Source organism: Malus sylvestris, chromosome 16, assembly GCF_916048215.2.
Source record: "Malus sylvestris chromosome 16, drMalSylv7.2, whole genome shotgun sequence".
Taxonomy (NCBI): Eukaryota; Viridiplantae; Streptophyta; class Magnoliopsida; order Rosales; family Rosaceae; genus Malus; species Malus sylvestris.
The window spans coordinates 5,278,590-5,291,467 of NC_062275.1; the positions used below are offsets into that span (position 1 = coordinate 5,278,590).

A 12,878-nucleotide genomic window follows, 5' to 3' on the forward strand; every position below is an offset into this window, starting at 1 on the left:
AATTTTCATTAGTTTTTCTTTTTAAAAATTGGCTTGTAAGAAAAAGGGCGTGCAAAGACTCTTAAACTTCTATAACGTCCTAACAACATCCATAAAAGAAGAAAAGAAAAAAAAAACAATGCTATATCTACCGCATCGTGGACGTATTAGTAAAATGAGTGTTATCTCAGTTGGAAATATAATTCACTATATGATCAAATATATTGCGAGTTATATGTGTAAATATTAGATAAGTGTAAATAGTAGTCTTTTGTCCTACATCGATAAAGTGCATGTGTAAACTTTTTTGGTATTTAACATGTTCAATTCAATTTGGCATAAGAGCAATTCGCACTTGGTGACCTGTGTGCTTTAATTTTGTGCCCACTTTTTCTTAGTACTAAGTGTTCAATTAGGGGTTGTATTGTTGTGATTTCCTTTGTTCAAAAAAAAAAGAATTTTTGTGAACAGTGCCGTGAGTGAACAATGATCTGTTTTGTGCTGAACAGTAAACACACATCTACATAGGACAACTTTCTCCCTTTTTGGTAAATGAACCAAATCTCAAGTGGAATTCTTTGTTAGAGCTTTCATCTCAACATTCATGGTATTAACCAATTTAGGATCAGAAAAAGCATTTTGCTATTCCATAAATATGCCATATATACACTTTAACCATAGCAATTTTTATTGAATAATGGTTTTGAAAGCATTTTGTCCATGAATTCAAATATTAGATTTTGTAGTACTCAAATTAAATATTACTTTGCCCTCTATCGGTCCTTTTGGCCGTCAGTTTTTCTATCAAACTTACTACGATTGAAGAGCCAAACATACACTAGGCAAAGGAATCCGATTCTTAAAAGTTCATCATACAACTTTTGCCCCATTGTCCTAAACCACTATATAAACCCCTTCGGACCAACACCAAATATCCACGCCAAACGCAGTCGATTGGAACAAATTGCTTATAGTTTTGTTTTATCACCATCTCTCAGAGACACAAGAGAGTAGTAGAAGAAGAAGAAGAAGAAGAAATGGGAGGCAACATGTCACACCTTCAAGACTCGGATGAATCTTCACATGGACACGAGTCTCGCATCGTGGCCTTGCATTCCAAGGGTCAATGGAACACCCACTTCGCTGCCTTCAAAGACAGCAATAAACTGGTAGCTAACTATAATTAAACTCCTTAAAGAGTTAATTTGTAGGCTTTATAATTCAGTTGTTACTATTCTTACATTGAAAGTCTCCAGTTTGAATAGTCCCTCCCTACACTATTGTTTGTATAAAGGGAAAGTCATGGGGCTTGTTCAAAAATGCTTTTAAAATGGTTGGATCAGTTTTAGAGATAATGTTTTTAGGTTCCAAAAGTACTTAAAATGCTTAATTTCTGTAAGAAACAATAATTATGTGCTTATTCTAAGAAGAACTTTATGTGATTTTTCAGGATTTACTTGCATTTTTACAATGATTGGTTCAAAAAATATTTTCACCAAAAATAATTTTAGCCATTTTAAAAGCACTATTGAACGAGCTCATGTTAAGCTCCATATATGATAAATCTACTCTAATATACTCTACTCTTTTTTATTTTAATAAAGTTGCTAAATTGATTAATTATTTTGTTTGGATGGTGATGGTGATGAATAGATGGTGATTGATTTCACGGCTACATGGTGTGGACCTTGCAGAGCCATGGAGCCAATCTTGAGAGACTACGCTGATAAATTCACTGATGTTGAGTTCGTCCAGCTTGATGTCGATGAGCTACCGGTATATATATTTATGCATGAATACTTCTCCTCGTATTTTCCTTAAATTTTACATATATTACAAAGAAAACAATTATTTAGACCTTAAAAACGTTATTCTGTAGTATACACTGATTGGTTGTGAAGTTAAACCATATTATTATAGCAAGCTCATTTTAAGATTTAACCCACTCTCTTACCCTCTTCGTGTAGGTCTATCTTTTGTTCAAAAATAATAAATAAATAAAATAAACACATCATGTTGAAATATGAAATTAACACGTGACCGAACATGACGTATAAATATCAGAAATGTTATCTTAGTTACCAAGTGGCCAAAGAATACATAGTAACTCACCCTTAAATTGTGGAGAATAAATGAACATGGTTTTAATATTTTGATATTAAATTTAAGGGTAAGTGACCGTGATTTCTTGATCTAGGTGACGAAATGAAAATACAAATATATATGTATATGTATGGTATATAATTGGTAAATATGAATGGATGGATGCAGGATGTGGCAAGGGAGTTTGGGGTGCAGGCAATGCCTTCATTTGTATTCATGAAGAAAGGGGAGGTGGTGGATAAGATCGTGGGGGCTAGGAAAGATGAACTGCAGAAGAAGATTGAGAAACACAGGATATCATAATTAATCGAAGGATTAATTAACCGATGATGTGACTAAACTAAAGCTCGATCGAGAATATGATGAAGTGACACCAACGCGTGAGAGTGGAAGAAATAAAGCGAACAAGAAATAATGTAGTACGGTCGCAAGTAGTTTGGTCGAATTGGCTTTTTATGCTTTGTTAAAGTTTTTTTGAATTGAAGACCTCATAAATATTATCTCGAATGTACTTTTTGATATGAGAATTGTTATTGGCACTTCAAAAATCTTATTCTATATTCTAAACTTTCTATATTTGGAAAAAAAAATACATTTGTAAGGAGTGTAGAATGAGATTTTTTTAGTGCCAATAACACTTCCCTTTAATATTTGTATTATTATAATAAAAACATTATCGTTTTGTTTAAAAAAGGTGTAGACTAAATAAGATTGATTGTGTATTCTCTAATTTTCGCGATTGTTTTGTATGTTTGTATTTCTTAAGTGCTAATTCACTTTATTTTTAAAAAAAATGTGAGCTATATGTATCATTAAAATTTAACGGATCACTTTGTATTGCTTCCTTTTGATTAATTAAACCTGTGTTGTGGAATTTTGCTGCACTACAATGAAATATTCTGCATAAAATTTAAGAAGTTTGAGCAGCGGCAAAAATTCCACTAGAAGTTTGCAAATTAGTTAAACAATCATGAGTAATTTGTTGAGTTTTCTCGAGATCTTTTGTGTATACATTAAGGACAATGTTATAATACATTTGAAAATATTGTCAATAATTGAGTGACATAAATATTTCTTTTTAAACCATTTTTAAAATATTAATAGAAAATTCCAACCGAGCGTAAAACTTAGCCATAACGTAGTTCAGTCTTTTTGAACATTGGTATATCCTGTATGAATTTTAAAAACTTTGCGGTGTAGGAAAGTTTCATGAAAATATAACTTATGATAATTTTTTTTTCTGAAAATATGATTTTAGCCCTTCCAACTCAATTTTCTTCATATAAACCCCTACATAACTTTTTTACTCAAAGAAAAACCAATGACTAGCATCCACATAAGCAAATTCATTAATTTCATATTACTTCACACATTTTACATTTTTCACATGCCTAAAATACCCCTATTACATATTTGATGTAGACAACTAATTGTAAGGAGAGAGTAAATGATTTTGCAACAATAAAAAAAAAAGACATTAATGTTAAAAATTTATTGCATATTAATTTTTTAGAAAGGCTTTGAATTTTCATAAAACTATTCGATTCAGTTTTTTTCACCCTACTCTTGAATACTTTTGAATTTATCTTTTTTTTTAATTAATATATTAGAACATTGTATTTCATTATCTACATGCACATTAATTTACCTACAACAATTATACCATGGGTGTAATATAATATCTCTTTTTTACAATGATGCAAAATAATGTTTATACCAACAACAAAACGTGCCTAACATATTTACTAATACATGGAAAATAATTTACCTATATTAAGAAGAAATGTAGTTAGATGCATAGTATTAAAAATACTATGTTACACCCATGTTTATACAACAATAAAACGTGACTAACATATCTAACAATACATGGAAAATAATTTACCTATAAGTTAGATAAATATTATTTGGTTGGGTGTAGTATAATTTTTTTTAATAATTGGAAAAATTAAATATAACTAGGTGTAGTGTAATTTTTTTATATATAATTAGAACAAATTAATTTGCCTACCTTGTCACAGCCCGTTCCAAAATATTACATTCGTGGCTGTGAATGGACGAAATTGCCCTTAAGAAATACTAAGTATGTGAAGCTCAAGTTGATAATTATCTAGGTTCCTAAGTTTTGAAAATAAAATGGAATTTAATAAGGATGGAACTTAGATTTTTAGGTTAAAATTTTGTGGTTTAGAGTTGGGGATTGGAAAAGGACCACGTGGGATCCCCATTCCTTATTTCCCTCCCCATTTCCCGTATACTGTCCTTCATACTCTCTCTCTCTTCCTCAGACCTCACTCTCTCTCTCTCTCACCCTCTCGAACACACGGGCAACCATCAAAACCACCTAAAACTATTACCAACGCCGGATTTAAAACCACCATTGCACTCCTGAGGACTCCACGATCACGTAGGTACCAGTTTAAGGTAAGTTTCACTTCGAAAACCCTAGTTTCAAAGTTCCCGTGAAGAACACTGTTCATGATCTTCGAATTGACTTTGTTTTAGGTGAAACCAAGCTCACAGTGAGCTTAAGGAAGTCCCAAGGAAGCTCGGAGTGCTTCGTTGGCATGAATTGGACGTCGAGATCACCTAGTTCGAAGGTAGGCCGATTTCTTGAATTTTTGAAAGTTTGATCCCGTTGTTTTTAGACCCTAAAACTAGTCCAACGTGATAGTAGATGTTTAGGGCTTCAATTTGGTATAATCTACGTGAAAAATGGATGAAAAACGAAGGAGAATAGCAAGTTTGAAATTTTTCCAGAAACCGGCGAACAGTCGCCGGCGACCGGCGAATCGCCGGAGAAGACAGGGAATATTCCGTCAGTTTTGACGGAATATGCTAACGGCGTTGACTGACGCCGTTAATTATTAACGGAATATGCTAGGATTTAACGGAATATTCCCTAACTGCCGTTTACTGTGCCGTCAGTGTACACGACACGTGGCCGCGCGTGGGGGCGCGTAGGTCCGTGCCACGTCAGGCGCGTGGGGGCGCGTGAGACCTCCAAAAATTATTTTAAAAATATGGGGATGATCCTGAGGTTGTGTAGGTCACGGTGGTATATTCATATACCCAATTTGAGCAATATGAGGAGTTATTAACTAAGTTTTGGGTTAGGCGTTAAATAACGTCAAATTGGTTACTTTTGTATAGGTGAGGTTTATGCGGGCATCGGGCATGGCCAAGGGATGCTCAGGGACTTACGAGACGTCGATGTAATCTGTGAGTGGGCAGTTTTGTTTGCCGTATATATATATATACTTGACGTTTTCCCAGAAATTGAATTAGAATGAAATTATGTTTTAAATGAAAGGTATATAGAATGATATGAAAACGTGAATTGAAAGATCATGCATAGAAGTATATGAAATATATATAGAAATGTGAATCGAATTGCCATGCATGAAATGATATGAAAAGTATGAATTGAGATATGATGCATATGAATGAATGGTGCGGCGGACGCACAGGTGAGTATCAGGTGAGTATTTAATTACTGTTATGATGATGATGATATATATTGAGCTCAAATCCTGCACCATGGTTTAGTGCTTATAGTATTCACCGCATCGCACGCTCGCCTTGGATCCAAGTAGATGCTGGTCGCACAGTCCACGCGGAGTGGGTGCGACGGGCCAGTCGAAGAGTGTTAGTGAGATTTCGACTGGTGGGTGACCTTAGATTATGTGCACAGATGATTAATGAGAAAGCACTAGAGCGTAACTTGTGTGCAGAAGGCCGGACAGGTCACAGAGGTGACTCCGGTAGAGTGAGAGTGATAGATTTTGAGCTCTAGGTTCAACCGTACAGGCTATTAGAGGGCCTCCGGTTGATTACTTTCTTGCACCTGATATGATTATTGTTGATGCATCCATACTTAACTGTTGAATTAGACATGGCATGGCATGATTGATAAAGAAAAATGTTGAGATAGTAAAAATGAAGTTTGAGAATATATATGTATATTTATATTTTACATTTCTGGGAAAGTATACAGGTTTTACGGAGAGGGGTTACAACGTTTTGAGAAATGTTTGGATTTGGAAAAGAATTGTTTTACTGACCCACTCAATTTTGGTTTTGCGCCCCTCCAGGTTCAGGAATCACAAAGGTGTGGTGACTACGAGGAATTCGACGGTGTTCTGACAGATTGGACAAAATTAGGACTCACCTTCGGGTGTATCAACTTATAAATTGTATCTTAAAGCTTCCGTACTGTGCAAATGGTTACGTCACTCTCACGTGACGGCCAGCATGCCCTCCTTCGGGACGGGGTGTGTCATACCTACTATTTGAAATGTTCATTTCTAATGATGCAAAATGTTCATTACCTAACTATAAATTAATTTCCAATAATTTACCTACAACAATTATACCATGGGTGTAATGTAATATCTTTCTTTACAATGATACAAAATATTGTATGTACCAACAACAAAACGTGCCTAACATAAGTACTTGTACATGGAAAATAATTTACCTATAACAAAAGAAATGCAGTTTGATGTATAAAATCAACAATATTATGTTCCACTCATGTTTATACAACAACAAAACGTGTCTAACATATATAACAATACATAGAAAATAATTTACCTACAAGTTAGAGGAATGTTATTTGATTCAAAATATATAATATAGGTGTAGTATTTTTTTTAAATAATTGGAACAAACTAATTTACCTACCAATTAATATGGGTAAAATTGCTACAAAATATATGACAAACAAAAAAAAAACTACTTTTCTAGTTTGACATGGATACGGTTAATGCAAACACTTTTTACATTTTATTTCACTTTTTCTACTACTTTTAATTTGGCATAAATTTAGGGATTTGGAAAAAGGACCATAAAGTATGAGTGGCATGAGTGTAAATAAATTGTATTAATAGGTCAATAGTGTTCCTATATGTTTGCAAATTTTAAATTTGGGCTTAAACTGAATCTTTAAGATAAATGAGTTTTTATCTAGAAATAATGAGTTGTAAGATCCAAAATCTAAAGCACCCTAGTTTTTTTATTTCACAAAACCGATTAAACATCGCGAGTAAAAATTCTTTTTGAAAAAATGCAATTTTTTAGTTTTCGCAATACCTTTAACGCAAACATGAAGGAAAAGTGTTATAAGCCATTAGAAAATAATCTTACAATTTATGGCGCTCCATGAGCATTTCTTACATTTATGGATTCCAAACCTTCAAACTAGACTAGTATGCACAATCGCACTGAGGAAAGATTAAATATTTACATGACAATTAGAGTTAAAACGGATTTGGTTTTTATCCGAGGCATATGAATTCTCATAACCTTAGGTATCACCTCCACCCAGCACTCTCCTTAGATCATCCTTCTGCTCTGCATTAAGCTTCGCCGGAAAGACGATGTCGAACTTGAACCTTAGGTTTCCTTTCTTGGTCGGATCTTTAGAGATTGGCATTCCCTCATTAGGAACCACCTCCTCATGGCCAGGTTTGCTAATAATGTCTTTCACCGGGATCATGAGAACCCTTCCGTCCAACGTTGTCAGATTGACGAACGCTCCGGTGAGAGCCTCGAGTAGAGAGAGTTTTTGAGTGACCATTAGATCATTCCCGTCACGCTTGAAAAGAGGGTGGGGCTTCTCGTCAACGACGAAGATGAGATCAGTCACAGAGATGCCGGGTTCTTGGTTGCCTTTCTCTGGGAATATATGTGATCTTTGTACCCTTCTTCCAGCCATGCTTGATGTTTCTTCGATAGTCTTTGGCTTACTGCAAAAAAGTTGTTTCAACATTATTAGGGTAAAGAGGAAAAAAGAGTCTTTCAGCATCAAGTACAAACTAATCCAAATTATAAAGAGAGAAATTTGAATTTGTGTACAATGACGGAAGTATATATGTTTTAGTCAATATAGTTACGCTCATGTCTGCAACATCTATAAATGTTAAGTTACCTTTTAAACTAATAATATATATTCTAAGTTATTTTAATATGTGGGGAGTGAGAGATTCGAATTGAACTCGAAGATGTAGATATGTTGCCTTGACTAATTGGTTTAACATGCATCTGCTAACCTGTAATTCTTTAGAAAACATGTTTTCGTTACCATTTTTAAGCCGCAGTTTGCCCATACATTTCATTGGTGATTTATGCTCTATCTATCATATGTGTGGTGGTGGGTTTATGTGTATTGCACTGGTGGTGGCAACTTGATCAAAGCAACAATTGGAACCACCGTAAAGTGCAAAAAAAGGAGATGCCTTTTCCCCTTTTATTAGCCTCGTTTAATTTTTTGTATTAGATTCCACAGTATTTGGTAGCTCATGGGTTTCATTCACTCACAGAATTGTAGTTCTGAGTGAATATCTTGTTTTGTAGCTCCCATGGCAAATGCTTCGAGGTATCTTATACTGTGAAATTTTTTGCCGTTAAATTTTAATTATTAATTTCGGCAATATTTCAAAATATTGCGTACGATGATAGTAGAAAATTCCGCTAACTAAGCTGACTTTTAGTTTTGGTTTTGGATGCTAATGGTGAATATATGCCATTATATTTGTTTTTGACGTCGTGGCAAAACTTGTCTATTGAGATTAACAAGAGCCAACTGCTCTTTACACTCTAATTGGTGTAATTAGGGATCCCAGCATTTACCTTTAATTAGAAAATGAAAACTGATTGAATTATTAGATGCCAAATTCAGAAACAATACCACTCACCAACTCTGTCATAGACTTTTAATTTCTTTTAATTTCATCTTTTTTTGGGTGTTTATTATGACTTAATTAACATCTTAGATTCATCTGCTAAGAGCATATAGATAGAACTTGTCCGCTTAGCAGATAGATAGAAGGGAGACTTTGGATACGGTCCTTAGTTATGAATATTCTTTGATTGAAACCTTGTTGGTTTTTAATTTTTGATCGATGTCCCTGAAATTAATGTGATAATTTATTTCTATGTACATTACTATAATTTTTTAAATTAAAAATTAGAAATTTTAGTTGTTTATATAAATGAGATTTTAAATTTAAAAAAAAACATAATTTGTGGGATTAAAAATGTGTGTGTGTGTGTATACATGGGTACATTCATCAAAATTAACCAAAAAATTTATTGTATCAAAACATGGGTACATTCTTCAAAATCACAAAAAAAAAAAAGAAAAAGATTTTAGGCTTAATAACATTAGTAAATTTCTTCGATTAAACTTGACATGGATACATTTTAAAATCAAAGAAAAAAGAATGTACCCATATAAGTTTAAAAATGGATTAGAAAAAAATTGAATAGATTATATATATATATATATATATATATATATATATATATAAAAGGGTACATTTTACATATAACAAATTGGTATATTTAAGAATGAGTACATTTTAAGATTAAAAAGTTTTACATGAATGGGTACATATAATTAGCATGGGTACATTTAGCAAAATAAAAAGTACAAATAAAAAAAATATGGGTACAAATACAAATAAACTTTAAAAAATATGGGCAAATGGGTACAAATTAAAACTGAAAAGAAAATTGGTACAAGTTAAAAAAGAATTACAAAGTAAAAATGGGTACAAAATAAAACAAAAAATATATGATATAAAAATGAGTCATAAATATAAATATACTAATTGTAACATTTTTAACATTAAATGAATATATTTAGAAATAAAAAAAATTATTATTGAAATAATTAATAATGTTATTAATACCCAAGGACCTTGATCAAAAATTGAAAAGGAATATGATTTTAATCAATGGAGTAGCAAAAAGAAGAATAAAAACCTAATTTCTCCTAGATAGAACTTGTCCTTACCGGATTGAAAGAGAAAGGTGGCCAAGAGCTTTTAAACAACATTAGTATATATTATTATTTTGATATAGGGACAATTGAGTCCTAACATTACACCGCCGCGCTTCCGTACGCAATAACTCTAATACTAGTCGATTGATCATGTTAAAAATTGGCTTGTAAGGAAAGGGTGAGCATAACTCTTAAACTACTATAACGTCCTAACAACATCCATAAAGAAGAGCAAAAAACAATGCTATGTCTACCGCATTGTGGACGTATCAGTAAAACTAATGTTCGTCTTAGTTGAAAATATAATTCATAATATGATAATATGTTGCAAGTTATATGTATAAATAGTAGTCTTTTGTCGTACATTTACGAAGTGCATATGTACTAGTTGTAACTTATATATGTATACTTTACTTTGAAGATCAATTAATATAAAAGAAATTCCAAATTATTATTTGATACTTTTTTTGTATTTACCATGCATATTCAATTCAACTTGACTTTAGAGCAATTTGTTCCGAGTGACATGTACGCTTTAATTTTGTGCCCACTTTTTCTTAGTATTGACTGTAAAGTCAGTGTTCGTGTTGTTGTGATTTCCTTTGTTAACAAAATCATGAATAGTGCCGTGCGTGAACATAGATTATGCCACCATGTTGTGAACAGTGATTTACTTTCTGCTTGACAGTGAACACCACAGCTTTCTCTCTTTTAGCAAAGGAACCAAATCTCAAGTAGAATTCTTTTCTAGAGCTTCCATCTCAACATTCATGGATTAAACCCATTTTGGGTCAGACAAATCATCTTGCCATTCAACAAATATGTTATAAATACACTTTACTTAGAAATATTCGTTGACTTATGGTTTTGAAAGCATTTCGTCCATGAATTCAAATATTAGTTGTAGTCTTGAAATTAAATTTTACTCGGCCCTCTATCAGTCATTTTCACAGTCAATTTTTCTATCAAATGTTGTACAAACGAAGAATCAAACATGCACTAGGCAAAGGAATATGAGTTTATATAAAAGAGAGTCCTTTTTTATGAGTAATATCCCACCTTAGATGCCTTAAAAAATTTCCAAATTAAGTTCAACGGTGTTCGAGCCACATAGTAGAATGGTGCTGTCAAAGAGTCGAACGAATCCGATTCTTCAAGTTCACCATACAACTTTTGCCCATTGCCCTAAAGCCTATATAAACACCTTCCCACCAACACCAAATATCCACAGCCGAGCGCAGTCGACTAGAAGAAACAGCTTATCATTTTGTCTTAGGCAAAGAGAATAGTAGAAGAAGAAGAAAGAAGAAATGGGAGGCAACATGTCACACATTCTAGACTCGGATGAATCTTCACATGGACACGAGTCTCGCATCGTGTCCTTCCATTCCAAGGGTCAATGGAACACCCACTTCGCCGCCTCCAAAGACAGTGATAAACTGGTAACTATCATTAAACTCCTTTATGGAGCTTGTATGTTTTGTAATTCAGTTGTTTAAAAGCATCTATTCTTACATTGAAAGTCTCGAGTTTGAATACTCCCTCCCTGTACTATTGTTTCTATAGAATGAAAGTTATAGAGTTCGTTTGGAAGTACTTTTAAAATGACCGAAAGCGCTTTTAGAGAAAATATTTTTGAGTTCTAAAAGCATTTGACATACTTTCTGCAAAAAGCACCAATTAATTATGTGCTTCTTCCAAAAAGAACATTAATTGCATTTTACTTATATTTTCACCAAAAACGATTTCAACCATTTTAAAAGCAATTCTAAATGAGCTTATAATCAAGCTCCGCATATGATAAATCTACTATATTATACCCCACTCTATTTATTTAAATGAAGTTGCTTAGTTGATTAATTATTTTGTTTGAATGGTTATGGTGATGCACAGATGGTGATTGATTTCACGGCTACATGGTGTGGACCTTGTAGAGCCATGGAGCCAATCTTGAGAGACTACGCTGATAAATTCACTGACGTCGAGTTTGTCAAGCTTGATGTTGACGAGCTACCGGTATATATTTTTATGCATGAATACTTCTCCTCATAGTTTTCTTTAATTATATATATAACTATTATTTACACCTCAAAAACGTTATTACGCACTGATTCCTTGCAAAAGTATAAAGATGGAATTCGCATCCAGGAAAACATAATGATCTTCTTGAAGTATCAATAACATTCTGTTGAAATTTGAAATTGACCCATGATCGAACATGACATACAAATATCAGAAATGTGATCTTAGTTACCAAGTTGCGAAAGAATATATGGTCACTCATGCTTAAATTTAATATCACTAGTGGAGAACAAATGAACATGTTTTTAATGTTTTGATATCAACCCTTGATATTAAATTTAAAGATGAGTGACCATGAATCTTTGATTACTAGGTGACCAAAAAGACGAGACTCGTATAGAGAGAGAGAGAGAGAGAGAGAGAGAGAGAGAGAGAGAGAGAGAGAGAGAGAGAGAGAGATATATATATATATATATATATATATATATATGGGGTATATAATTGATAAATATGAATGGATGGATGCAGGATGTAGCAAGGGAGTTTGGGGTGCAGGCAATGCCATCATTTGTATTCATGAAGAAAGGGGTGGTGGTTGATAAGATCGTGGGGGCTAGGAAAGATGAACTGCAGAAGAAGATTGAGAAACATAGGAGATCATAATTAATCAAATGATTAATTAACTGATTATGTGAGTAAATTAAAGCTGGATCAGGAATACATTATGATGATGATGTGACACCAACGTGTGAGAGTGGAAGAAATAAAGTGAAATGGAAAAGATATAGTACCGCGGCAACTCGTTCATCTGAGTTGGTCTTTTATGTTTTATTTGGATTAAGGACGTTTGGTATGCTATTTCAAATGTCTTATTTGATATTTGTATTAGTTCTTAAAATTATAATAAAACCGATATCATTTTGTCTAATATATATATTTTGACAAAAAGAAGAAAAATATATATATATATACATACACACACACA

General features: G+C 33.1%; 2 protein-coding genes and 1 long non-coding RNA gene across 5 annotated transcripts; 2 read left to right on the forward strand and 1 right to left on the reverse strand.

The window, feature by feature from the left end:
• The first annotated feature begins 751 nt into the window (after positions 1-751).
• Positions 752-12,821, forward strand: LOC126606710 (thioredoxin H2-like). Of its 3 annotated transcripts, none has more exons than XM_050274100.1 (3): positions 752-1,148; positions 11,765-11,887; positions 12,422-12,821. In XM_050274100.1, exons 1-3 carry the CDS (start codon positions 1,017-1,019, stop codon positions 12,554-12,556), a joined length of 390 nt encoding a protein of 129 aa, XP_050130057.1. In that variant the 5' UTR covers positions 752-1,016; the 3' UTR covers positions 12,557-12,821. The 3 variants fall into 3 exon arrangements, with proteins under 3 accessions (XP_050130057.1, XP_050130055.1, XP_050130056.1); XM_050274098.1 differs by lacking the exons at positions 11,765-11,887; positions 12,422-12,821 and adding exons at positions 1,633-1,755; positions 2,251-2,775 and having other exon boundaries at positions 901-1,148; XM_050274099.1 differs by lacking the exon at positions 752-1,148 and adding an exon at positions 11,109-11,313.
• LOC126606715 (uncharacterized) lies at positions 4,101-6,362 on the forward strand. The gene is made up of 4 exons (XR_007617339.1): positions 4,101-4,506; positions 4,588-4,682; positions 5,236-5,304; positions 6,177-6,362. It is a non-coding gene; the product is annotated as an uncharacterized LOC126606715 (long non-coding RNA).
• Positions 7,191-7,852, reverse strand: LOC126606709 (uncharacterized). The gene has a single exon (XM_050274097.1). It carries the CDS (start codon positions 7,799-7,801, stop codon positions 7,391-7,393), a length of 411 nt encoding a protein of 136 aa, XP_050130054.1. The 5' UTR covers positions 7,802-7,852; the 3' UTR covers positions 7,191-7,390.
• Positions 12,822-12,878: the final 57 nt, after the last annotated feature.

Excerpts from the sequence above, each read along its gene's own strand:
- LOC126606709 (XM_050274097.1), bottom strand. The coding sequence starts at position 7,801 with ATGGCTGGAAGAAGGGTACAAAGATCACATATATTCCCAGAGAAAGGC.
- LOC126606710 (XM_050274100.1), top strand. The coding sequence starts at position 1,017 with ATGGGAGGCAACATGTCACACCTTCAAGACTCGGATGAATCTTCACAT. Across the intron at positions 1,149-11,764 it reads TCAAAGACAGCAATAAACTG|ATGGTGATTGATTTCACGGC; the intron begins GTAGCTAACTAT and ends GGTGATGCACAG. Across the intron at positions 11,888-12,421 it reads TTGATGTTGACGAGCTACCG|GATGTAGCAAGGGAGTTTGG; the intron begins GTATATATTTTT and ends GGATGGATGCAG.